Genomic DNA, 24,136 nt, shown 5'->3' on the forward strand with positions numbered 1-24,136 from the left:
AAACCCATGTCTTTCATACGTCTGTGTGTGGTGGTTCTTGAAGCACTCACTCCAGCTGCAGTCCACTCTTTGTGAATCTCCCCCACATTTTTGAATGGGTTTTGTTTCACAATCCTCTCCAGGGTGCGGTTATCTCTCTTGCTTGTACACTTTTTTCGACCACATCTTTTCCTTCCCTTCGCCTCTCTATTAATGTGCTTGGACACTGAGCTCTGTGAACAGCCAGCCTCTTTAGCGATGACCTTTTGTGTCTTGCCCTCCTTGTGCAAGGTGTCGATGGTCGTCTTTTGGACAACTGTCAAGTCAGCAGTCTTCCCCATGATTGTGTAGCCTATAGAACTAGACTGAAAGACCATTTAAAGGCTTTTGCAGGTGGTTTGAGTTAATTAGCTGATTAGAGTGTGGCACCAGGGGCCATCAATTTTGAACCTTTTCACAATATTCTAATTTTCTGATATGATGAATTTGAGATTTTCATTTGTTGTCATTTGTAATCATCAAAATTAAACAAAATAAACATCTGAAATATATGAGTTTGTATGTAATGTATGAATATAATATACAAGTTTCACTTTTTAAATGGAATTACTGAAATCAATCTACTTTTTCATGATATTCTAATTTTATGACCAGCACCTGTATATGAGGTGCCCCCAGGGACATAAATCAGAATTAACTTGCATATACACATATTAAATTACACTCTTCCATATAATATACTGAAAACCTCACACAAACACTAGTAAAAAGCTCTCACATAAACTAGTGAAAACATTTACCTCTTATATAATCTACTCAAAGGCTCTCATACAAAGTAGTGAGAACTGTTCATATAAACTGTTGAAAAGCTTTACCTTTCAAACACACTACTAGAAAGCTTTCATATACACTATTAAAAAGCTCTCATATACACTACTAGAACGCTCTCATATACACTATTAGAAAGCTCTCATATACACTATTAGAACGCTCTCATATACACTATTAGAAAGCTCTCATATACACTATTAGAACGCTCTCATATACACTATTAGAACGCTCTCGTATACACTATTAGAACGCTCTCATAAACACTATTAGAAAGCTCTCATATACACTATTAGAATGCTCTCATATACACTATTAGAACGCTCTCATAAACACTATTAGAACGCTCTCATATACACTATTAGAAAGCTCTCATATACACTATTAGAAAGCTCTCATATACACTATTAGAAAGCTCTCATATACACTATTAGAAAGCTCTCATATACACTATTAGAAAGCTCTCATATACACTATTAGAAAGCTCTCATATACACTATTAGAACGCTCTCATATACACTATTAGAAAGCTCTCATATACACTATTAGAACGCTCTCATACACACTATTAGAAAGCTAAAATATATAGTCCCCCTCCTTTAATTTAGGCAAACATTGCTCAAATATCACCGAATCCAGATGGTTTGTTGTTGATGAAGAGAGGAATAAACACAGTTTAAGATTTGCAGCTAAATTAATTTGTTTCCATATTATGGAACTGCTATCAGGCACTTCCCATCATCTTATATCAGTAATAAAAAATTATAAATACAAATTTGGTATTTGGTGACTTGACTTTTATTTCTGTCAGGCTGAAGTGAAAAAACTTGGAAAGAGACTGATTCTCTTGGCGTTTAAAATAACAACACAAAACAGCATAAGAAAACCGCATTTATTTTTTTTATTTTACAATTTTGTAAACAACAGCGGCTGATTAAACTAAATGTCTCAACCTTGTATAATTTTACGACTTTTTATTTAACCAAGAAATGATCCGAAAGGCCTGGGAAATGATCAGATCCGCTTATGTGGCTGCAATGCGCGGCGCGCTCCCGACACAGGTGGAACAGATTTTCACATGGGAACAGAATTTCGCACAACACCGGAAAAGGATCTCTGTTGAAGCAAAAACATAAAAAATAAAGTCGAGTAATGCCCATGCTTCTGTGAGTTGTTTAGCGGATAGCTGAGCATGAATCAATAATTTTATTTGATACAATTTCGGCCGGAGATAGCACAAAATGTACGGAGCTAGCCAGAATGACCTCCGTTTAAAGCAACTTCCGGTGTAATGACGGTCCTTCCTGTTTCACTGAAACACCTTCCGTTTCTACTGAAATCCGCTAATAGCTTTTCAGTAGTGTGTATAAGAGCTTTCTAGTAGTGTATATGAGAGCTTTCTAGTAGCGTGTATGAGAGCTTTCTAGTAGTGTGTATGAGAGCTTTCTAGTAGTGTGTATGAGAGCTTTCTAGTAGTGTATATGAGAGTGTTCTAATAGTGTATATGAGAGCGTTCTAATAGTGTATATGAGAGCGTTCTAATAGTGTATATGAGAGCGTTCTAATAGTGTATATGAGAGCGTTCTAATAGTGTATATGAGAGCGTTCTAATAATGTATATGAGAGCGTTCTAATAGTGTATATGAGAGTGTTCTAATAGTGTATATGAGAGCGTTCTAATAGTGTATATGAGAGCTTTCTGATAGTGTATATGAGAGCGTTCTAGTAGTGTATATGAGAGCTTTTTAATAGTGTATATGAAAGCTTTCTAGTAGTGTGTATGAAAGGTAAAGCTTTTCACCAGTTTATATGAACAGTTCTCACTACTTTGTATGAGAGCTTTTGAGTAGATTATATAAGAGGTCAATGTTTTCACTAGTTTATGTGAGAGCTTTTTACTAGTGTTTGTGTGAGGTTTTCAGTATATTATATGGAAGAGTGTAATTTAATATGTGTATATGCAAGTTAATTCTGATTTATGTCCCTGGGGGCACCTCATACTTTTGCACTGTCTGATGTGAAATAAGTCAACATGCAACATGTGATTGAAAGTTTCCTGCCAGTAAATCTTGTTTGCTGAACAGCTGTATTTCTGAAGAACTTGGATTCCTTTATGATTTGCTCTCTTCCTTTGCAGACAGGAAAAGTCTGGAATTAGTTTAAATATTTAAAGGTGTTGATAATAAAATGAGGATGGAAAGTATTTGTATTTCTAGAGTTATTTCCAGACTTTACTTCCCATGTCTCTTGTTTGTCTTGTTTTATTTTATTTTATTTTTTTATTTTGATCATGTCCCAGATATGATCTTTCTTTGCATCCTTTTTACTTCATCCTTCCTTTCTTCTCTGTTCCTTCCTTCCTTCCTTCCTTCCTTCCTTCCTTCCTTCCTTCCTTCCTTCCTTCCTTCCTTCCTTCCTTCCTTCCTTCCTTCCTTCCTTCCTTCCTTCCTTCCTTCCTTCCTTCCTTCCTTCCTTCCTTCCTTCCTTCCTTCCTTCCTCACATTTCTACATGTTCTTTAGAAATCCACTGTAGAAATATCTACAATAGTGAACTTCAGTATTATATTCTTTTAAATTAAAATGCATCACAAAAAGCTCTTGGAAAAGTCAAATACTAGTTAGATATTCCTACATGGAAAATGTGCAGGAACTCTGGTCTCTGTTTATCATGTTTTATCACTTTTTTCTCAATTTAACTGATATGATTATATAGATTAGAAAATAACTTAAAAATTAAAAATACCTTTTTTGTGATCAAGGGAAAATTAAATACTTTTTAACCTCAAGGAATCTGTTAGTCCACTATTTACTGTTTCTGAATGCTGAGCCACGTAGTGTGGTGACTCATCGATGACACAATTGATTTCCATGCTGTCACTGTGAATTATTCACCAGCTCAGATATTCGTATGTTTTACTATCAAGGCAAACAAAGTAAAATGTTTGTTTCATGTCTTCCTCTTTTTCAGAGATTTCCAGGATATCGTATTATGCCGGTGAGTACACTTTTATTTTTTATGCTATGTAGTTATTGTTTATCTTGTTTTCTACTTGAATATGTTTAGATATAGGTTTCTTTTCAGATGATAAGTGAAATCAAAACAGATTTGTTTCAACAGTAAATCAGAGCCTGGTTGATGTTACATTAAATTACATTTCTTGCTTAATACCCTTAGGTCAAGAGTGTGTGCGTTCCTACGATATTAATGATTTTATCTTGGTCTTAGTATATTAAAAACATTTCTTTAATTTTTATTTATATTTGTATTCTTTTATCAGTTTGTTCATTTTAAAATTTTACCGTTACTTAATTTATTTCCAGATAGTTATTTCTATTTATTACTTTATTTGCATTTTTGTCTGGGTGAAGGATTGGTTTTGCTTTTTCATGAAGCTGAATACATTTTAAACGTATAGATAAGCCGTTTAATGGCCCTTGGCTCCATCTTCTCTTCTTGGTTGTTGCTAGGTAACCAATGGTACTACTGCAGTTCTTCGTTCAGGATGTTTGAAGCCGGAAGGGCTTAATCCTAAAAAAGACCAAAGCAGGTTTTATATTTCCTAGACTGAACTTTTTTAGATGCCTTTGGAAGTGAGATAGTTTCAATCAGGTCATCTCCTGACCTAGAAAATGACAGCGACTAAAAATTTAGCCTTGACCATTTCTGCTCAAGGTCTATAAACATTGCTAATAAAAGTCCATCAGATGTACAAAGAATGGATATATATAAAAAAAAATTTAAATAACTTTTGTAGTTGAATTTGATGATCCACAGCCTGGTCTTTAAACCAGCTTGTCCCAAAGTGAAAAAAATCCCAACCAATTGTTGGGTCAGTCGAATATTTAGATGGAGAAGGTTTGACCCAAGAACCAGTCCAAAGTGTCCTATCAGAGGGAACCCTCTGAATCCCTCATGGTCACTTTTTGTCCTCCATGATGGCAATTTCAAACTTACCGGTATATTCATTTTGTATTTAAATCTGTCACTAACAGTGATTCTTATGTTTGTGTATTTTCTTTTTATAATCAATAATACAATATTTTGTTTGTATACCGATTATATTTTAAATTCAGTTTATTCTTTGAAATAGTGGTCTGCATTTCAACTAAAGATTTTCACTTTGAGAAGTAAACTATTTTGCATTTTACTACGTCTAGCTTGATAAAAATGAATAAAATAAAGCCTGTATTATAAAGTTATTACCTAAACGGCTAAACAGTAATGGGCCTCGTTTTTAAGAAAACACGTTTCGATTATATCCTTTATTCCTAACAGGCGAAAATTACATTTCAGTGTGATTTTTAAGTCCTTTGTATTTATTTGCTGTTTTAGTTTTTGTATTGAGTATGCTTGTCTAATTTATTTTGTCTTTATTTAGGTTTGTACTAGGGGTGTAAATCACACCCATCATGGCGATTCGATTCAGTATTGATTTCCTGACCCAACGATTCGATTATCTTGATACTCAAGAATACACCACGATTTGATTCGATTAATCGATTAATTTATTTATTTATTTTTTTTTTTTTTTTAGACCTTACAGGCTAAACAAAGTTTCAAGTTTGAAATAAATCAATGAAAGCTGTAATATCGTTATGTATTTTTTTTTTTTTTTTAGAAACAACAGCAAATAACAGAAGTAGAAAAGTTGCATCAAAAAAATACTGCAAAAAAACAGCACATAATCAATGCAATGAGTGCAATGCAATACCTCGGCTCCAGGCGTCCCGCCCCCTCCACAGATGCTCTGCTGCTCCTCTCCCAAATTGTAGCTGACTGCAAACAGTGCCGCAGACAGGAGGCCAGCTTGTTTTGTTTTTATGGACGAAATTGCGGAAAACAACTCGTGAAGTTTGACCCGCTAGAAGAGCGAGGTGCGCGAGACCGCTGGGACCCTTTTTCCAGCTGAATCTCCGCTCTTTTTGGCCCTCATGTCCCTCCGTTGTCGGACTACCTTAAACTCGTCCCCACTTCCTCACCGCCTCGGCCGTATCTAGACCCACAGTGTGTAGCTCAGACCACGCTACAATATTGAGCATAATTTAAAAATGTCTGTGTCAAGTTTGCTGCAACACACTGCTGTAAGAGTATAACCAGGAAGCGAGGTAGGAGGGCAAAATAGGTTTAGCGCCACCGCAGCACGGGAGGGAGAATTACGCCCAGGAGCAAATGGATAAAAATAGACCGGAGAAAAAAACAAAACATGAATCGATTATCTTGCGGACGTGTCGATGCATCGGATCGTCGGCTGTTGGATTGATGCATCGATACAAAACGATTATAATTTACACCCCTGGTTTGTACGCGATTAAATGGAAATGCCATTAAATTAAAATCGGCCAGTTGCATGAAGATGGAGAGTCCATGCATTAATACGCTTTGACATCAAGCAAGTTTCCATTGTTTATGGATTAGTAGAAAACCCAGCAGACAAAAAATGTTTGTCACTTACTAGTGTGTGTTCAGCAAATTCAAACTGTTTGGAAAAATCTATTCTCCAAGTGTTCCTGTGTTCGGTGCTCATCAGTAGGCCCCGAATATCGTCTCATCAGGTTTGCATTCCTCTTGCGCTGCTTTAACCTGCAGTGAATCCTTGTAGGCTGTCTAAACCTCATTTATTGTCTACCCCTGAGGAATTTACATCAGTTTTAGCCGCTGAACATTCACTTATTATTGATCTGTTGCAGCAGTTTTAAGAAAAAATTTAAGTTTTGTTTAAAAGTTTAATTAAAAAACTCCTAATGAATAAAACTTACTTCTCAGTTATATCTACTAATCGCTCCAGTCCGTGTTATGTAGTTTTTCCATTGCATAACCTCTGAACTTCACCAGAAATGAAACAAAAAGCTTGTTTGTTGCTACTTTACACAGAATATTTTTGCACCTGTAGGTATTCATGTCACACTTTTAAGTAGAAGTAATCTTTTGATTTTACCACCTTCTTTTTTTCTTTTTTTTTTATCTGGCACTAGTTTGAAGCAGCCAGATTCTGATTAAATGATAAAGAGGGTGTTGATGGCAAGAAGGCCGTTCACTTAAAGATTAAAAGATCTGCAATTGGTCAGAAAACCAGAGGAAAATCCAGAAATGATCAGAGTTTTATACCATTTCAAACCTTTTCCTTTGACTATTCATACAGGTACAGATCATTTTAGCCCTTTTAAAGATATGCAAAATTTGGGAAACTGAGATATGATCATTTTGTTTTTTCACAGAAAAGGTTGATTGTAGTTTCAAGATAAACCAAGTAGCAGCGGTATCTTTCTCTAAAGATTTTCCTTGATGAAAATTATCCATAAAAATCTCCATAGACTCAACATCCTCTGATTGTTAGTGTTACTTCCTGAATAACTGCTGGCACACTTTGTCTTCTTGTGCTTTGTCTTATCTGAGATACCTGGCTGCTGTTGAAGGCTTGGTGTGATGCAGGAGCAATAGGTATATGAAGAGGAAGCTAGGGGTGAATGGGAGAAACATCAGTGTTAAAATGTCAGAGTGTAATGTTTACAAGAGTTAGGCATGGATCATTTTAATCCTTTTAAAACCCGATAATGAATTGTTGCACATAAAATTAAGTTTTTATTTTATAATTGTAGCTGTTTTGCAGCCTTTGTTCTTATGAATGATGTTTATTAGCATGTCAATTAAGAGTGGAGTCTTCCTCTTCAGCGTAGTGCTCAGATTGCTTCTCTGCATTGGTTCTCAATTACAGGGTTTCTATCTCTTCCTTTCTCCTCCTCCTTTTCTGTCCTTCTCCGCCCTACACACACACACACACCATCCTGCCCCTCATGCTATGCTTCTGCTTGTTAGCGATCATAGCAGCACTGAGGAAAACCTCTTGGCTCGCTCACTTTTTGCTGACATTCAAGCACGCACTCACCAGACTTCACATTTAGATTTCTCTTACACACTCTGAGCTGATTACCTCTTTACTAACATGCACACCCACCTTTCTGTATCCTTTTCTCTGTATAGCTAACACACACTTTGTTGCTTTTACTGGATCCCTCAGAGAGCTGAAAGATTTTACTCCTATTAGTCTGCGGTATGTATTAAAGATCAGGAAGGATGCTGTGATCTCGCTTCTGTTGCGACGCTATAGAAGAAAGGCTTCTGGAACGTTGCTGAACGACAGACTGACCAACTTTGAAAGGGACTGACTGCATCAAACCTTCCTCTGTAATATCTTTTTATTTTTTTCCTCGCCGTCTCCTTTGCCCGGGTTTGAAGCTCCGCTCTTCTTCTCAAATCTTTTCACCTCTAAGACTGTCCCTCTCCAGCTTCAGATACCAGCAGCTTTGACCTGGCTACTTCCTGCAGGCATTATGAGCAATCTTTGGAGGACGTGAGACTCATCTTCTCCCTGGGGATTCTCTGCTTTCTATCTCCATCCCGCTCTCTTTATTAGCTCATCTTTCTCCCTATTTTTTTCTAACATCGGTTTTGCTCTTCATCCGCTCCCTCTTGTCTTTCCTTTTCTTGCAGTGCCTTTTCCCTCCTGCATTGGCCACTTTCATCTTTCTCTCTCACTCTGTTCCATTTCTCTGCTCCCCTCTCTGCCCTACATTTTTGTCTCTACAGCCCACTGATGCCCGGTTCTCACATCTGATTTCTGCCTAATTTCTTTCGCTTTCTCCTTTGAACAATACTGTGGATTTACCAACAAAGATAACTGCCTTTTTGGAAGGATAAACCTTCAGTATCACTTTGTGAACTGAAACTGGAAATTGGATAAAAAGAACCAAGAGAACATTTTTCAGCTTCTACATCAGGATTAATATATTGCATTATTTGGCTGCGATTACCTGGATTTAATATCTGATTTATTGTGAAACTATAAATAGAACTATTGAATTGTGAAGAAAAAAAACAAATCATTGTTTTGATTGAATCAAAGACGCATATTTCAGCAAAATACCAGTCATCCATATCCTCCAAGACAGAGACTCCATCAGGCAACAAGAAATGCTACTTGACAGGGAACCATTACATGTTGTATAGTGCAGTCATCAAGATATTTTTCTGGGTCAAAGGTCAATACATGAACTGGATGGAGTGATTTTCTTAAAACCTTACCACAAAAAAAGAAATCTGCAAGCGAGAAAGGACTACATGATTGGAATCAATTTTAGATCCAGACTATTTACAGTAAACCATTTTTCTTATAATGATAACTTATGTTATCATTCATAACCCAGATTCTAGTTCTGACAGAACTGTGATCAGTTTGGGAAAGATTCCACATCTTTAAAACATTTTCAACCATGACATTTTTAATATATTTGCAAAGAGAATAGAAACTTCTACTTGGCTCTATGCTGGTTTTTTGGCTGAGCATTATAAAGTGGGCTGTGTGGTCTACACTGCATCGTGACCCCCTTCATATGAAATGGAGAACAGCGGCTGCATCCCTCTGTGTTGGAGCAAAGGGGCCTGCATCTATGCGCAGCATCCTCTACCAAGTATGTAGTATCGTCTTCACGTTTCGGATTTCACATCTTTTTAGAGAACAGGATGTAAAGACATCACTGCAAGCAGATTCCTCATCAGCAAACGTTTTTTTTGTTTGTTTTTTTTTATAACACAATGTGCTGATCAATTAAACCCAGACTGAACAGAAATTCTTTTATAAACTTATGAGCTGCATAAACAAGATTCTAATTAGATACCGGTACTTATTTTAGTATAGGATAAAAAAAAGCCAAACCTGGCATTTTTTTTTTTCTTCATGGTTTAATTCTTAAAAACCACAGATATGATTAGTAATATATTCATACTATTTGTAAAGACAACAAAAACCTAATCTTAAGTTTTTAAGTCTAATTTAGTTTTTTCTTCAACTAAAGCTATTTTTGCACCTCTGTTATAGAAGATGTAGGGCTACTTAATTTCTGGTTTTCTTTTGGCTTAGAGTTTAGAGAGTTCAATCTTTTTATTGGTTGCCCCACATGCCAATCTTTGTGACACACTAGTTTTGTCTTGCTGCGCATGCACACTTTTAGTGTTGATGTACACTATATTGCCAAAAGTATTTGCTCACCTGCCTTGACTCACATATGAGCTTAAGTGACATCCCGTTCCTAATCCATAGGGTTCAATATGACGTCGGTCCACCCTTTGCAGCTAGAACAGCTTCAACTCTTCTGGGAAGGCTGTCCACAAGGTTTAGGAGTGTGTTTATGGGAATTTTTGACCATTCTTCCAGAAGCGCATTTGTGAGGTCGCACACTGATGTTGGACGAGAAGGCCTGGCTCTCAGTCTCCGCTCTAATTCATCCCAAAGGTGTTCTATCGGGTTGAGGTCAGGACTCTGTGCAGGCCAGTCAAGTTCATCCACACCAGACTCTGTCATCCATGTCTTTATGGACCTTGCTTTGTGCACTGGTGCACAGTCATGTTGGAAGAGGAAGGGGCCAGCTCCAAACTGTTCCCACAAAGTTGGGAGCATGGAATTGTCCAAAATGTCTTGGTATGCTGAAGCATTCAGAGTTCCTTTCACTGGAACTAAGGGGCCAAGCCCAGCTCCTGAAAAACAACCCCACACCATAATCCCCCCTCCACCAAACTTTACACTTGGCACAATGCAGTCAGACAAGTACCGTTCTCCTGGCAACCGCCAAACCCAGACCCGTCCATCAGATTGCCAGATGGAGAAGCGCGATTCGTCACTCCAGAGAACGCGTCTCCACTGCTCTAGAGTCCAGTGGCGGCGTGCTTTACACCACCGCATCCGACGCTTTGCATTGCACTTGGTGATGTATGGCTTGGATGCAGCTGCTCGACCATGGAAACCCATTCCATGAAGCTCTCTGCGCACTGTTCTTGAGCTAATCTGAAGGCCACATGAAGTTTGGAGGTCTGTAGTGATTGACTCTGCAGAAAGTTGGCGACCTCTTCGCACTATGCGCGTCAGCATCCGCTGACCCCGCTCCGTCAGTTTACGTGGCCTACCACTTCGTGGCTGAGTTGCTGTCGTTCCCAAACACTTCCATTTTCTTATAATACAGCTGACAGTTGACTGTGGAATATTTAGGAGCGAGGAAATTTCACGACTGGATTTGTTGCACAGGTGGCATCCTATCACAGTTCCACGCTGGAATTCACTGAGCTCCTGAGAGCGACCCATTCTTTCACAAATGTTTGTAAAAACAGTCTGCATGCCTAGGTGCTTGAATTTATACACCTGTGGCCATGGAAGTGATTGGAACACCTGATTCCAATAATTTGGATGGGTGAGCAAATACTTTTGGCAATATAGTGTATCTAAGGAGCATCAGCCATTTGTTGTGGCCCAACTGCTACTACTGTATACTTTAAAGTAGTTAATAGCGGCAAGTAGTGAAGTGTCAGTTATCAGTAGCATTTATCCTATATTTTATTGTTTTATTTATATCCTCTATAGCTACTTTGACCCCTGGCATGTTGGTCACTAAGTAGGGGCAGAGCTAGGGTGTGGCCAGGTGCTTCAGTTCTTCTAGGATTGAAATAAAGAACAACATTGTAGGATTCATGTTCACAGTCTATCGGGTTCTTCTTTTGTGCAGTCGCAGTTGCTATGTAGAATAAGTCTACTACTTTGTGTCCTTTCAGCTGGTCCCATATTCAAGGGTTACCAGATCAATTCATTGTAACTTACTCACAGACTTGGCAAAGTTTTTACACTGCATGCCTTTCCTGACACAACCAGCATTCATATTGGGGCCCCCTACATCAGTCCAAGACTTAAACCACTTCATCATGGGACATCCAACAACCTCCATATGTCATGTGGCTGATTTTAGTAAATATGCCACGGTCTTTTATAGCAGCTAAAACAGAGAGCAAACAAACTACCCAAGATTCCTTTTTACCTTGGCTATAAAAAAGGGCTCAAAAAGGTTCATTAAGTCAGGACCATGTATTATTGATAATCTGAGTCTCAGTGAACAGCTGAAAAAGTAAAACATTCTATATATTATCTCTAACCAAACCTCGATGATTTCAGTATTGCACGCATTAATAATGCAATGACATTTGAAGTTCACTATATAATCTAAATCTTCACAGATGGCAGAAATGGGCTCTCAGCTTCCCCTGAAAGTCAAAGCTCAATTTAAGCTGAAGCTGAGTGAGTTCATGCTGTAATCCACTAAAATTTAAGATATTCCAGCTAATAGTAAGCAACAAAAATCCCCAATGTTTTAGTTTCTAATAACTAGGGGTGTGGGGAAAAATCGATTTGGCGATATATCCTGATTTTTGGCTGCACAATAATTTAATCTAAAACGATGAGGGAAAATGGGCTACCTCTGCACCACCACTCTGGTAGTTTGCACCATGGAGCCCTTTTTCTGTGCAACACAGCCCCATTTCTGTAGTTTAGGCAGTCACATTAGAAGAAGTTGTCGGACTCAAACCCCCAAAAAACATGGATTCTGATGAACATATACAACACTCGTTTTTTGTTTATGCATTTCATTTTTATAGCTGGGTAAAATCGCAATATATACTGATTTTGCAATATCATAAGATCTTTTCGTGACATGTATCCTATCACAACACATTAGCCAATACTCACCCCTAATAGTAACAAACATTAAAGAAGTTGTTCAGTGCAATGTGGGACAGTCTGTTATAAAATAAGGGGTTTAAACATAATACTTTCATCAGTGTTTTAAGGTGTGGCAACCTTGTTGAAAATTAAGCTCATGCGGCTTAACAACTTCCAATTTTTCAGATAGAACACAATATTATACCAACAAAGCAGCTTTTCTTTTACATATTTTTCAAAAGAAATATAATCCATTTATACTTATTCCTTCAATGCATCCTTCTTACTGGTAGTCCACTTATTGTCCTAGTTGTATGTATAATTTTTGAATGAGTTTTATGATTATTTTTTGGTAAACTCGGTGTGCTAGAAAGCCTAGAAATCCAGTCCTCTGTGACTGCAGCTGTCAGCATTTATGATAAATGAGCTCTGGATGCAAAACTTTGAAGTATCTCCCAAAGGTCCATTGAAGCACTGCATGAGCAGCTTTTATACATGAGGCTAAATTTCATTTATATTCTCTCTGCACCTCTTTGTACGAGGATTGGTTGTCAGGTTATTTAGCTTATCTAGGTACTGGGTCTTTTTCATTCAAGCACAATAAGATTCTGTAGTTTATTACCCAACTACAAAAGTATATGGTTAGGAACCTTCTTGCATCAGAGGCATGCATAGTCTTTTATTCACTTGCATTGATGTATAGCTAGTCTTTGACTTTTGAACCTGTTCTTCCTGGTGCTCTGGTGTACATGATGTACTTCCTCCAGAATGGGGAGGTGTGTGTGTGTGTGTCTGGTTGTGAAGGTATAAAGAAGTTTTTGAAGATCGAAGAAAAATTAGGGGCAGGATGGAAGAGAAGTCATTCAGTCGGAGGACGATCAAATGACTGTAGGTCTGTGAACAATGAAAGAATTTTCTAAAAGAAGAGTTAGAGAATGAATGAGGATTGATGGAGCGGGAAAAGTCCTCATTGGGCTGAGAAATGACAAAAAGGAAAATGATGAGGGAGATGCAAAGAAAGCAGACAGAAGCATTACCTTCCACTGAAGTGACCTTTCAGCAGTAACCCAGTTCCCTGTGAGGCTGATAACATGAACCCTCCCTGTGCTGCTGGTGTGGAGCAGAGTTCATCCTCAGCCCGCTGCGGCTCAACAGGCTGGCTATCAGTAAAGCCCCTGTAAGGGGGAGCGATGGCTCTGCCAGCAGCCTGCAGGACCCTTTTGACTTGATTTCAATCATTGTGGATATAAGGAGTGTGTGTTTGAATCCAGTTCAGTAGTTTGACTAGATAGTTGTTCAAGTTAAAGTAGTTTAAAATGTAATTCATTGTGTAGTTGAAGTTTTAGGCAATCATGAATACAACAATAATGCAGTGATCAAGATCAAAGTATGATTTGCCGTTGATAAGGAAAATGATTTCCATAAGAAAATCATCTTTATTTACAGAAATTCTGAATTATCAGGTCATATCTCAACGACAACACTAGGCAATAAAAGCTAGAACATCTCTAGTTTTATGGTATTATTTTATAACAGTCATGCTGTTCTCTTGAGTAACAAACAAAACATAAAATTTTTACTTTGAATGTTCTATAAAATGCTTTAACCAATTACTGAGTAAATTTGCTCGCGGTGCTGCATAAACTGGAGATATGCATCCTTGGAAATGTAGGTGTAGGAGTTAGTAGAACGAATGTTGTGGTTAGATGTAAATGTTTTTGTTAGTTCTGAAACAATTAATTAGATTGTGATTAATCAAGCTTTTGAAATAAAAACTAATTTAGTAATCGAATGAATCGATGAACTGGAGCATAGGCTCTTAAAACATGACTTTAGCTGACAGAGCAACCAACTTAGAACAGCAATTATAAAATAAACAGTTTTAAAAAGTTTATTTTGCATTTAAGAGAAAAAAAAACTTTCTTACCTGTCAATGTACTCCACCGAGAACTTATCATGTGGAAAAGATTTAGTTTCACCTGGATCAATTCTATATAATAATAAAAAAAAAAAACTTTACTTCTTTTTTCTTTAAGGAATTTTTCGCTTTCAGATTGATTGAAAAACTGATCGGCAACTTAAGGGATGACAAAATAATGGTTAGTTGCAGCCCTAGTTTTTGTACTATATTAATGTGTTTAATGTGTGCCCCCAGCAGATTTGGACCAGTTTGGAAACAATTCTCTATTGCACATCTAGCACATTTTCCTCTTTCATTAATGACAGTTAAAATGATACCCTAATATACACTATATTGCCAAAAGTATTTGCTCACCTGCCTTGACTCACATATGAGCTTAAGTGACATCCCGTTCCTAATCCATAGGGTTCAATATGACGTCGGTCCACCCTTTGCAGCTAGAACAGCTTCAACTCTTCTGGGAAGGCTGTCCACAAGGTTTAGGAGTGTGTTTATGGGAATTTTTGACCATTCTTCCAGAAGCGCATTTGTGAGGTCGCACACTGATGTTGGACGAGAAGGCCTGGCTCTCAGTCTCCGCTCTAATTCATCCCAAAGGTGTTCTATCGGGTTGAGGTCAGGACTCTGTGCAGGCCAGTCAAGTTCATCCACACCAGACTCTGTCATCCATGTCTTTATGGACCTTGCTTTGTGCACTGGTGCACAGTCATGTTGGAAGAGGAAGGGGCCAGCTCCAAACTGTTCCCACAAAGTTGGGAGCATGAAATTGTCCAAAATGTCTTGGTATGCTGAAGCATTCAGAGTTCCTTTCACTGGAACTAAGGGGCCAAGCCCAGCTCCTGAAAAACAACCTCACACCATAATCCCCCCTCCACCAAACTTTACACTTGGCACAATGCAGTCAGACAAGTACCGTTCTCCTGGCAACCGCCAAACCCAGACCCGTCCATCAGATTGCCAGATGGAGAAGCGCGATTCGTCACTCCAGAGAACGCGTCTCCACTGCTCTAGAGTCCAGTGGCGGCGTGCTTTACACCACCGCATCCGACGCTTTGCATTGCACTTGGTGATGTATGGCTTGGATGCAGCTGCTCGACCATGGAAACCCATTCCATGAAGCTCTCTGCGCACTGTTCTTGAGCTAATCTGAAGGCCACATGAAGTTTGGAGGTCTGTAGTGATTGACTCTGCAGAAAGTTGGCGACCTCTTCGCACTATGCGCGTCAGCATCCGCTGACCCCGCTCCGTCAGTTTACGTGGCCTACCTCTTCGTGGCTGAGTTGCTGTCGTTCCCAAACACTTCCATTTTCTTATAATACAGCTGACAGTTGACTGTGGAATATTTAGGAGCGAGGAAATTTCACGACTGGATTTGTTGCACAGGTGGCATCCTATCACAGTTCCACGCTGGAATTCACTGAGCTCCTGAGAGCGACCCATTCTTTCACAAATGTTTGTAAAAACAGTCTGCATGCCTAGGTGCTTGAATTTATACACCTGTGGCCATGGAAGTGATTGGAACACCTGATTCCAATAATTTGGATGGGTGAGCAAATACTTTTGGCAATATAGTGTATGTTGAAACACTTTGGTAGCATAGAAACAACCCATGAAAGATGCAGGAGGAGCTTTTATGACACTGAGGATTAAGAAACTACTTTTCAACTACTGTGTTTTCCGGACTAAACGCCGCTTCTTTTTTCCTCCCACACTTTGAATCGTGCAACTTATAAGAAAGTGCGGCTTTTCTGTCAATTTTTGCTAACAGCCAGAGGGGGGAAGTCAAAGTTGGAAAGGACAAAATTAGGGGCTAATTTTTATTTAGCACAAGAACATGTTAGCAGAATTTTCATTTAGCACAAGAACATGCTAGCAGCAGGCACGAAAATGTCCTGAATTTACACATTTTGCCATTTATTTGCCTCATTAAAGCTGCCAAACCAATGAAGAGACCAGGCTCAACTCCTGCAGAGCTAAAATAAATAGCCGTCAAAGCCCAATCTTTCATTAGAAGCTCTTACTGCAGCGAGCCAACAAGCTAACAGGAGCTAACACTCTTCCTTAGTCCTACTATAGGGGCTATATGTAGAGCTCCCCCTATAGGTGTGGCAGGAGACAGTTTAGTAGATATCAGCGGCTTATAGCCCGGTGTGGCTTATGAATGTACGTTTCCAATTTTTTCAAAAAATTTAGTGGGCTCAGCTTATAGCTAGGTGCACTAATAGTCCGAAAAATACGGTAATTTAGCTTAGTGACTTAGTGACCCTGAAAATGTTTTTCTTTTATTCAGTTGATGAAATATGATAATAATCTGGTCATTTGTCAGTAGCATTGTATTTTTCTGAAAATAAATTGGCATAGAACTATCTTTACTGCATCTAAAAAAGAAAATAGATTACTGCCATATTATTGGTTGTTCCTTTTGTTATATTTGTGTTAACACGCAGTCGAGTAGGTCTACCTATTAAAGTTGCCAGAGGGTGTAGGATACATCAGATAGCCTAGAAAAAAGGACAAAAGTATAGCCGTATAGCCAATCTGAAAAAAACATCGACTTTGAGGACTTTCTATGCGCTGTTCTGTAAGATTCTCCTGTCTCAAATGCCTTAACAACTTATCTTTTTTTTTGTTTGATATACTTTTAATTGGATGATCTTAGTAACCCCATAAGAACTCATTTGTTGAATTTGATCTGTACTAATCTGTTTCATTAAATCCTGGAGTGTCTGAAGAGCTTGTGACTGATTCACTGATCTCTGTGGCTCCCAGCTGTATTAAAGGCTCTGACTAACGGTGCACTTTAAACGGTCCTCAGTGCCAAACTTCGTTCTAAAACACATTCCCCTTTCTCTAGTTTCACATTTCTTGAACGTTAAAGTCTGCACTTTGCAAATACTATTAGAAAATAACTGATTCATGAGACAAAGGAAACAATACAAATACAATACTTAAAGGAGAAATACCTTCAATTACCTCTTTGTGGACACGAGTTATGTATAATGAGGTCCATGCAGATATGATTTGGATGCAGCGTAGTTTTGTCAGAGCAGGCTGAACCAGTAAGGGCAGCAGACACAAGACAAGTGATGTCCTCTTTTCTTTTGCCATTATTGTGCATATCCCTTCACAGTGGTGGCTGACAGCCACACTGCTGAAAATGCTGAATCAACCAACGCTGGGTCATATTTTTGGACCTCTGTTTCAGCAGGAAGTAATCTGGCTGTGACCCTAGTGCAGAAGAAAAAAAAGCTGACCACAGTGATTCGGTCCCAGGGATTGGGTTGCTCCAGGCTCTTCTGTTCACAGGTTCATAGTTTCTGGAGAGGATTTGGCTTCGGATTAAAAATTAGTAATTCATTTATAAAAGAATTACCTTCATGTACTGATGGTGACTATGTAGAAGGAGGTTACTTATCAAACAATTGGATTTGGTTTTCTTCTGTCCTTAGTTGCGAACCAGAACTTTAACTTCTCAGTCAGCTGAAAAAAGCTCCTGGTGTGATGATGACCCATCAGATCCAGTATGGATGTCCAGTAAAAAAAACATGAAAAAAAAAGATGATAGAATATTTCTGAATGATAAAAGAGAATTCATCCTGTTAGCCCTGCTGAATTAACTTACATCCTTGATTCTAGCAGTTGTTTTTTTTACCATATGGAAACGATTTTGAACAGAAATTTCTCGGCTTTTACTTTTTACATCTACTGAAACACTTGTGTGGAAGTGCCACGCACAAACAGGTTTGATATCCAGAAGACACAGAGGTTTATAGTTCTGGTTTATCAGGTGAAAAATCGCTGTTCAGAAATACAGCAGCAGGTGTGGGGAACCACTGCTGCTTTGTTTGCTCCCTTTAGGGAACAATGACTGTTTAGGATGTCAGGGTGGATGTTAATGTCTAATTAGCGTCCCTCTGATTACAGGTTAGCACTGCAGAACATGGCTCTGTTTAAAATTAAAATGTAGATACTCCTTCTTTTTCTGCATATAATTTCTTCACCAGGAAAGCATGTAATGTTACTTTTTCCCATTTTTTTCACTATACAGCCTAAAGATTTGTTGTATTTTATTCGGCTTTTATGCATTAGACTAACTCAAAGAGGGGACAATTGCACAGAGGAAGTATTTGATCAATATTAGAGGCAGTCACCTCTTAGAAATCTCCAAGGTACTTAAGACTGTTGTGAATCTGAAGGACTGTGAGAGCAACAAGGCCTGAGTGGCAGGGATTTTGCTCTTGATATTGATTGATTGGAGTCTTCATTCACCTTCATGCTTGGATTTGTTAGGTTTTTATTCTTTTTTATATCTTACTGATTATGTCATTATGGCTTAAAAAGCATAGAAGTAGTGAGCTTTTTTGCACCGTGTCATCTCAGTTGGTTAATAGTTTTATAACCAAAAGATACATGTTTTAATTACACTTATTTGTCTCTCAGATCAGAGCTAGACTCACATGGATTATTTGGACTGTCCTCATGTCTTGACTGCTCATCTTGTTCCAGAATATGACGGCCAGTTAGCCCCAGCAGGACCGTCCGAGTCAGGCATGGCATCGTCTTCCTACCTGGAGCCCAGCCTCAATCACTCAGCAGCGGGTGGTTGTGGGGTTAAATCCCGGCCTGGGATGCCTGGAGCTCCTGGCACCAGTGGTTCTGCTGGAGGTCTGGAGAGGCCTCCAGGGTCCATGGACCGTGTACTTAAAATCTTCCATTACTTTGAGACAAACAATGAACCAAGCACCTGGGCAAGTAACATCAGGCATGGAGACGCTACAGATGTCAGAGTAAGAGGCGCACAAACTTCTTTACAGACACATTTTCAGTTACTTAGTATTTTATTGCTTATTTAATTGTTTGGTATTTGAATTGCTTTGACAGGGTGTTATCCAGAAGATAGCAGAGATCCATAAGTTACGCTGTGTATCCTCTTTGGGCCTCCGTTTGACCCATCTGCACTCTGACGCGCTCCACTGGTTACATCCAGACCTGGGCGTGTCCCATGTCAGGGAGAGGTACGAGAAGCAGCATCCACAAGAAGAGTGGCGGTAAGTTAGAGATCGACACACTTTCTGTTGCTTCCTGTTAATTCCTTCAATTCTGTTCCTCCCTCGATTACGATAATTTAAAGTAATGGTTAGTGTCTCATTGTGCAAGCAGGGCCAACCCTCTGGTCGGTTAGGAACTTTGCATGATGTTTATCTACAACAAAGTGATGAACAATAAGCAGATATTGCCTAATGAATAACCTAAAAATGTCACCCTAATTCATTCTTGGTAACATCATTCACAAACACAGCATCTTAAAAAGGTGCCCTTTAAATCCAGGGTTCCTTTTTAAATCATTAAAAGTCATTAAATTATTCCATTTTAAATTAAGGCCTTAATTGGCATTCAAATTCATTAAATGTGATTATCATGGCATTTAAAAATGCTTTATTTTCCTCAGATATATCAGATATAAATGTTTGATCGTAAAGCAGTATTTTTGTAAAAGAAGCTCAAGACGGAGAAAAAGCTAGAGAATGGGAAAATGCAAATTTCAACAAAAGAGTCTGGAAAACGTGGAAATTCGGGACATGGCTGCAGCCTGTTAATGGTAAAGATGACGAAAAAGTTTGGATTAAAGAGCATTAAAAAAGCATTAAATTAGAGTTACTAATTTCTGTCTAAACCCTGAAAACAAGGTAGCTACTTTGCCTTGGTATAGATGGAATATTCTTCATGTTTAAAACAGCCTAGTTAAATTTAAGATTTAAGCCCAATTGATAATCTGAGGCAAGACTTGGAAACTTTCATTCCTATGTGCTCAATATCCAACCTTGCTCAGTTTAAGCTCTTTGTAAAGAAAAGGCACAAACTGCAAAACACCTTTAGCTATAATTATGTCAGAAATGGTTCTAGTTCTCAGGAATAATAAAGTTAATATTATTCCAAACTTTTTATTTTGTTTGTTAAAAAAATACAATAAAAAATAAAATAAAAAGGTATTATTTTCCTTTCTCTTTATAGTTTTGTTCTCAATTTTGTTGATCAATCGTATAAAATTGCACGAAATTACATTAAAGTTTCTGATTGGGTGGGACAAGAAGAGGTCAAGTTGCATCAGTACCCTCACAGGACCTCATACATTGTTTTCATGCAGTAGTTATGGCTTAACATATTACATTATTTCTGTTAATCTCTACTCATTTCCAATCCAAATCCTCCCACCTGACCAGAATAGTTGGTTAAAATCCTTTTTCTATTTGAAAATAATTCCTTTTTAACATTCAGAGCACACCATGTTCACCAAGCTTCAGTCTGCATTCAGCTTCTCAGGCTTTGAACCGTTCCCAGTGGATGTTTTTACAGTCCTCCTTAAATTGCAGCCTTTTGTCCAGGTTTTGAAGTCATAGAAATTGAAATTAATTCAACAGGAACAGCTTAGATAAGGTGGTAGATCTCTGCCAGTTGTTGCAGGCAGGCAGCGTGTGCCTCAGAGGGCAGCAGAGCTTCGAGCCCACAGGAGCTTCTGCTGCTGCCAAGCTATGTTTAGAACAGCAGTTGCAGTTGCCCTGGGGATGGATGGACTGACTCTCACTTCTTTCCAGCCCTTTTGCATGATTTAATCTCTTTGAATTTTTTTCAAAACCTCTTTAGTCATCCTATGATGTTTTTTTTTTCCTTCTTCCAGTTGCACATTATTATTTTCCTAAGGATCCATTCATAATAGAGCATTATCATTTATTCATTTTTGTCAGAGGGCTTGATTTCCTTTGTTATCTAACTTCTGGTTTGTAACTCTCCTGACCTACTTCCCTGTAACGTGTCATTCTTGAGCAAACATCTCGCTCTAAACAGCAATGACCCATGTGGGCACTTCTGCGAACCAGCTCTGGGCGAGTGTAACTGCAGGAGCCCCATTATGGTTTATGATATTACTCCTTTATCGGTTTTAGATGATTGATTTAACAGCAGATCAGTGTATCCTTCCATCGTGGCACCAGATATAATGTGCTGAGTGGAAGAGGCTCTGTTGTTAAGCTATAAGGCTCTGTTTAACTGCTCTTTGTTGGCAGGCAGCCAATCTTATGAAGGGATGCAGCAAGATACAGTCTTTTTTCACCCATTAGGACCGTCCTATCAAACCCTCTACCACACTCTCACACTCTCTCTGTCCCTTCCAGGTATGAGCTCCGGATACGATACTTTCCTAAAGGTTATCTTAGCCATTTCTCTGAAGACAAACCTTCTCTCAACTACCTCTATCACCAGGTGAGAACACAGATTGATCGTTTCCTGAAAGCATGCACAATATTTCTGAATATTAAACAGACCTTGGACTGATGTGTTATCCTGTTTGACTGTTCACACCTGTTTTTTGTTTTGTTTTTTTGTAGGTGAAAAGTGATTATATGCAACATTTAGCCGACCATGTGGATCAAGATGTTGCACTGAAACTAGGCTGTTTAGAAATAAGGTGAGAACGTGTAGGGAGATGTTTGAGTCACACAAAGTCAAGCAATTTGAACTTCTTAGCTAAAGCATGACTCTTCCGTTGATGATCTCTGCAGCAACTATGGATGCACGGATCTGTCGGCTGCATCTCTGATCTCTTATAGCTGTCCTTACTCGGCCGGTCACTGTAGATGAATTAGAATGTCTTGGTCAGTTTTTAAGTTGTATTTAGCTGTAGTTTCATTTTGTGATAGATGCAGAGCTCTATAACTTAACCATGCTTTAAACTTTTCCCTTGGTCTTTATGCTATAATTCCATCCAGTGTAATAAAGAGCTTTGTTTCAAATAAATTTAGAATTTAGAATTAAACTGTTGTTTTTGTGACTTAAAACATTATACCAATGATACTTTAAAGTCACATTATTATTAATACATATATATTTTTTAATTATTCTTATTTATTCATTATGCTTTAGACAGAAGTTACAGGCAACATATGCAGTAAATATTAATACACACTAAGTTTTGGATACATTTACGTAAGCATGTTCTTGCCTATCTAAATAATGCTTTCTTTTTCAAATACATGCTTACATAATTTGTTTTTGAAACTAAATAGGCTGAAGTAAAATGCTTATCTGGTTTCTTTCATTCATGTAATCCCAAATAATAAATCTATTTAACAAATTAAACGTCCAAGTTTCAACGAAAATTCCCACCATATCAAAACATCTCATTAAATTAGCATTATTTTAAACAAAGAACAAGAACATAAAGCACAACAGAAAAAGCAGCAGCAGATCTCAGTTCTCATTAAATTTCAAAGCTATACGTATCTAGCATCTCATGTCTTTTATTTGTTTCTTTCTGTGAATTTTGCAGGAGGTTCTTTAGAGAGATGCCGGGCAATGCTCTTGATAAGAAATCAAACTATGAGCTACTAGAGTAAGCTTTTTCTTGTACCTCACACCTGTTAGTTTCCATTCTTTTTTTATTGCGTGTGATTTTTAAATGTGTTAACTTTTTTTAAATTCATTTTAGAAAAGACGTGGGTTTGAGAAGGTTCTTCCCTAAAAGCCTGTTGGACTCCTTAAAGGTGAGAGAAAATCCTTCAGATGTGATCATTTTAAATATTACCAATGACCCGAGGTGCAGCTAGAATTACAGCTGATGGGCTGTTAGGTCGTCTGCCAGCAGAACCGACCTGATGACTCTAAGGATTTCTGGCTAAATGTCTGCTTATCTGATTGTGTGGAATTAAGTTAAACCCGCTGTTGGCACTCACAGATTGTGCTCTCAATTGTGCGTTGTTCTTTTCTTGGCTCTGAACCAACCTTCAAGAAAGTCTTTAGCCTCTTATGTTCTTCTTTATCTCTGTCTTCCTGCGCTTCATCAGGCAAAGACCCTTCGTAAGCAGATCCAGCAGACGTTTAAACAGTTTGCTAACCTCAACGATGAGCAGAGCATCCACAAGTTCTTTGAGATAATCACTCCCATCTACCCCTTTGACAAGGAGTGCTTTAAATGCGCTTTAGGGGTAAGGCTCTCAGCTCCTATACAGATCATGATGCACTTCATCCATTAGGCAGAAGATGTATGGGATATATCTGTTAAAAGTTTGAAACTATGAATCTATTCCACTGCTCCTTCTGTAATCCTAATTTAGCAGTTGAATGCTGATGTTTTTTTTCTCGATTATATTGATCTAAACCTGTAGCAATTGAGGAAATGTCATATTAGAATGAAAACAAAATGATTATTTTTGTTGTATTTTATGTTCTGTTTGTACCTGAGTCAGAGAATGACCGAAGAGCTTAGAGATTAAATTCCTTAGATGATTGAAGCTTGACACTTAAAATGTGTTTAAACTCAATATTAGTGATATAAAAACAATTATAACAGTTTTAATGTCTGTATTTTCCTCCCGTCTTTAGTCTAGTTGGGTAATATCAGTAGAGCTGGCAATAGGACCAGAGGAAGGAATCAGCTACCTCACAGATAAGGGCTCAACTGTGAGTATGCATTCATGTGTCTCTTTATACATTTAACATAAATCATTTCTCTGAACTTGAATTATCATATACACAAAGCTCCTAAAGGAAGGCCCATGATCACTATGTGTCATGCTGCCCTCTAGTGGTTTAACGAAGTCTGCTTTAACCACATTTTTTTTGAGTCTCTAACTCGTGGTAAAATTGTCTCTGTACTTATTGAACAAAAAGAAGTTAAAGGAGAAAGATGTGAGCTTGATACGCAGTTCTTAAACCAAAAATCACTATGGCTGCATTTTTTCTAGAAAAGGTTTTAAGTCTCATCTCTAAGAAAGTCCTCTGTATTAATCTCCATTGGTTGGATGGAAGTGCTTAATATTACAATCGCTTTGCTCCTGCAGTTTAACGTCGGACTGCTGAGACATTGATAGACCAGCAGAGC

At 38.2% G+C, this 24,136-nt stretch overlaps 1 protein-coding gene across 18 annotated transcripts in view; it reads left to right on the top strand.

Annotated features, from left to right (window-relative positions):
• Positions 1–24,136, top strand: part of LOC119791340 (focal adhesion kinase 1-like) — an 87,610-nt gene that overhangs the window by 17,845 nt on the left and 45,629 nt on the right. For 7 of the 18 annotated variants that reach the window (XM_038297402.1, XM_038297409.1, XM_038297406.1 and 4 more), the window contains exons 1-9: positions 9,121–9,273; positions 18,769–19,049; positions 19,144–19,310; positions 21,432–21,519; positions 21,645–21,724; positions 22,586–22,648; positions 22,745–22,799; positions 23,100–23,240; positions 23,638–23,715. In XM_038297402.1, coding sequence (XP_038153330.1) covers positions 9,201–9,273; positions 18,769–19,049; positions 19,144–19,310; positions 21,432–21,519; positions 21,645–21,724; positions 22,586–22,648; positions 22,745–22,799; positions 23,100–23,240; positions 23,638–23,715 — 1,026 coding nt within the window. In that variant the 5' untranslated portion in view covers positions 9,121–9,200. Of the gene's footprint in view, positions 1–3,775; positions 3,803–8,641; positions 9,274–18,768; positions 19,050–19,143; positions 19,311–21,431; positions 21,520–21,644; positions 21,725–22,585; positions 22,649–22,744; positions 22,800–23,099; positions 23,241–23,637; positions 23,716–24,136 lie in introns of those variants that run through there. The other 11 variants (XM_038297393.1, XM_038297400.1, XM_038297401.1 and 8 more) reach the window with 5 other exon arrangements.

Source organism: Cyprinodon tularosa, unplaced genomic scaffold (genome assembly GCF_016077235.1).
Source record: "Cyprinodon tularosa strain WSP-4 unplaced genomic scaffold, ASM1607723v1 ctg387, whole genome shotgun sequence".
Lineage (NCBI taxonomy): Eukaryota > Metazoa > Chordata > Actinopteri > Cyprinodontiformes > Cyprinodontidae > Cyprinodon > Cyprinodon tularosa.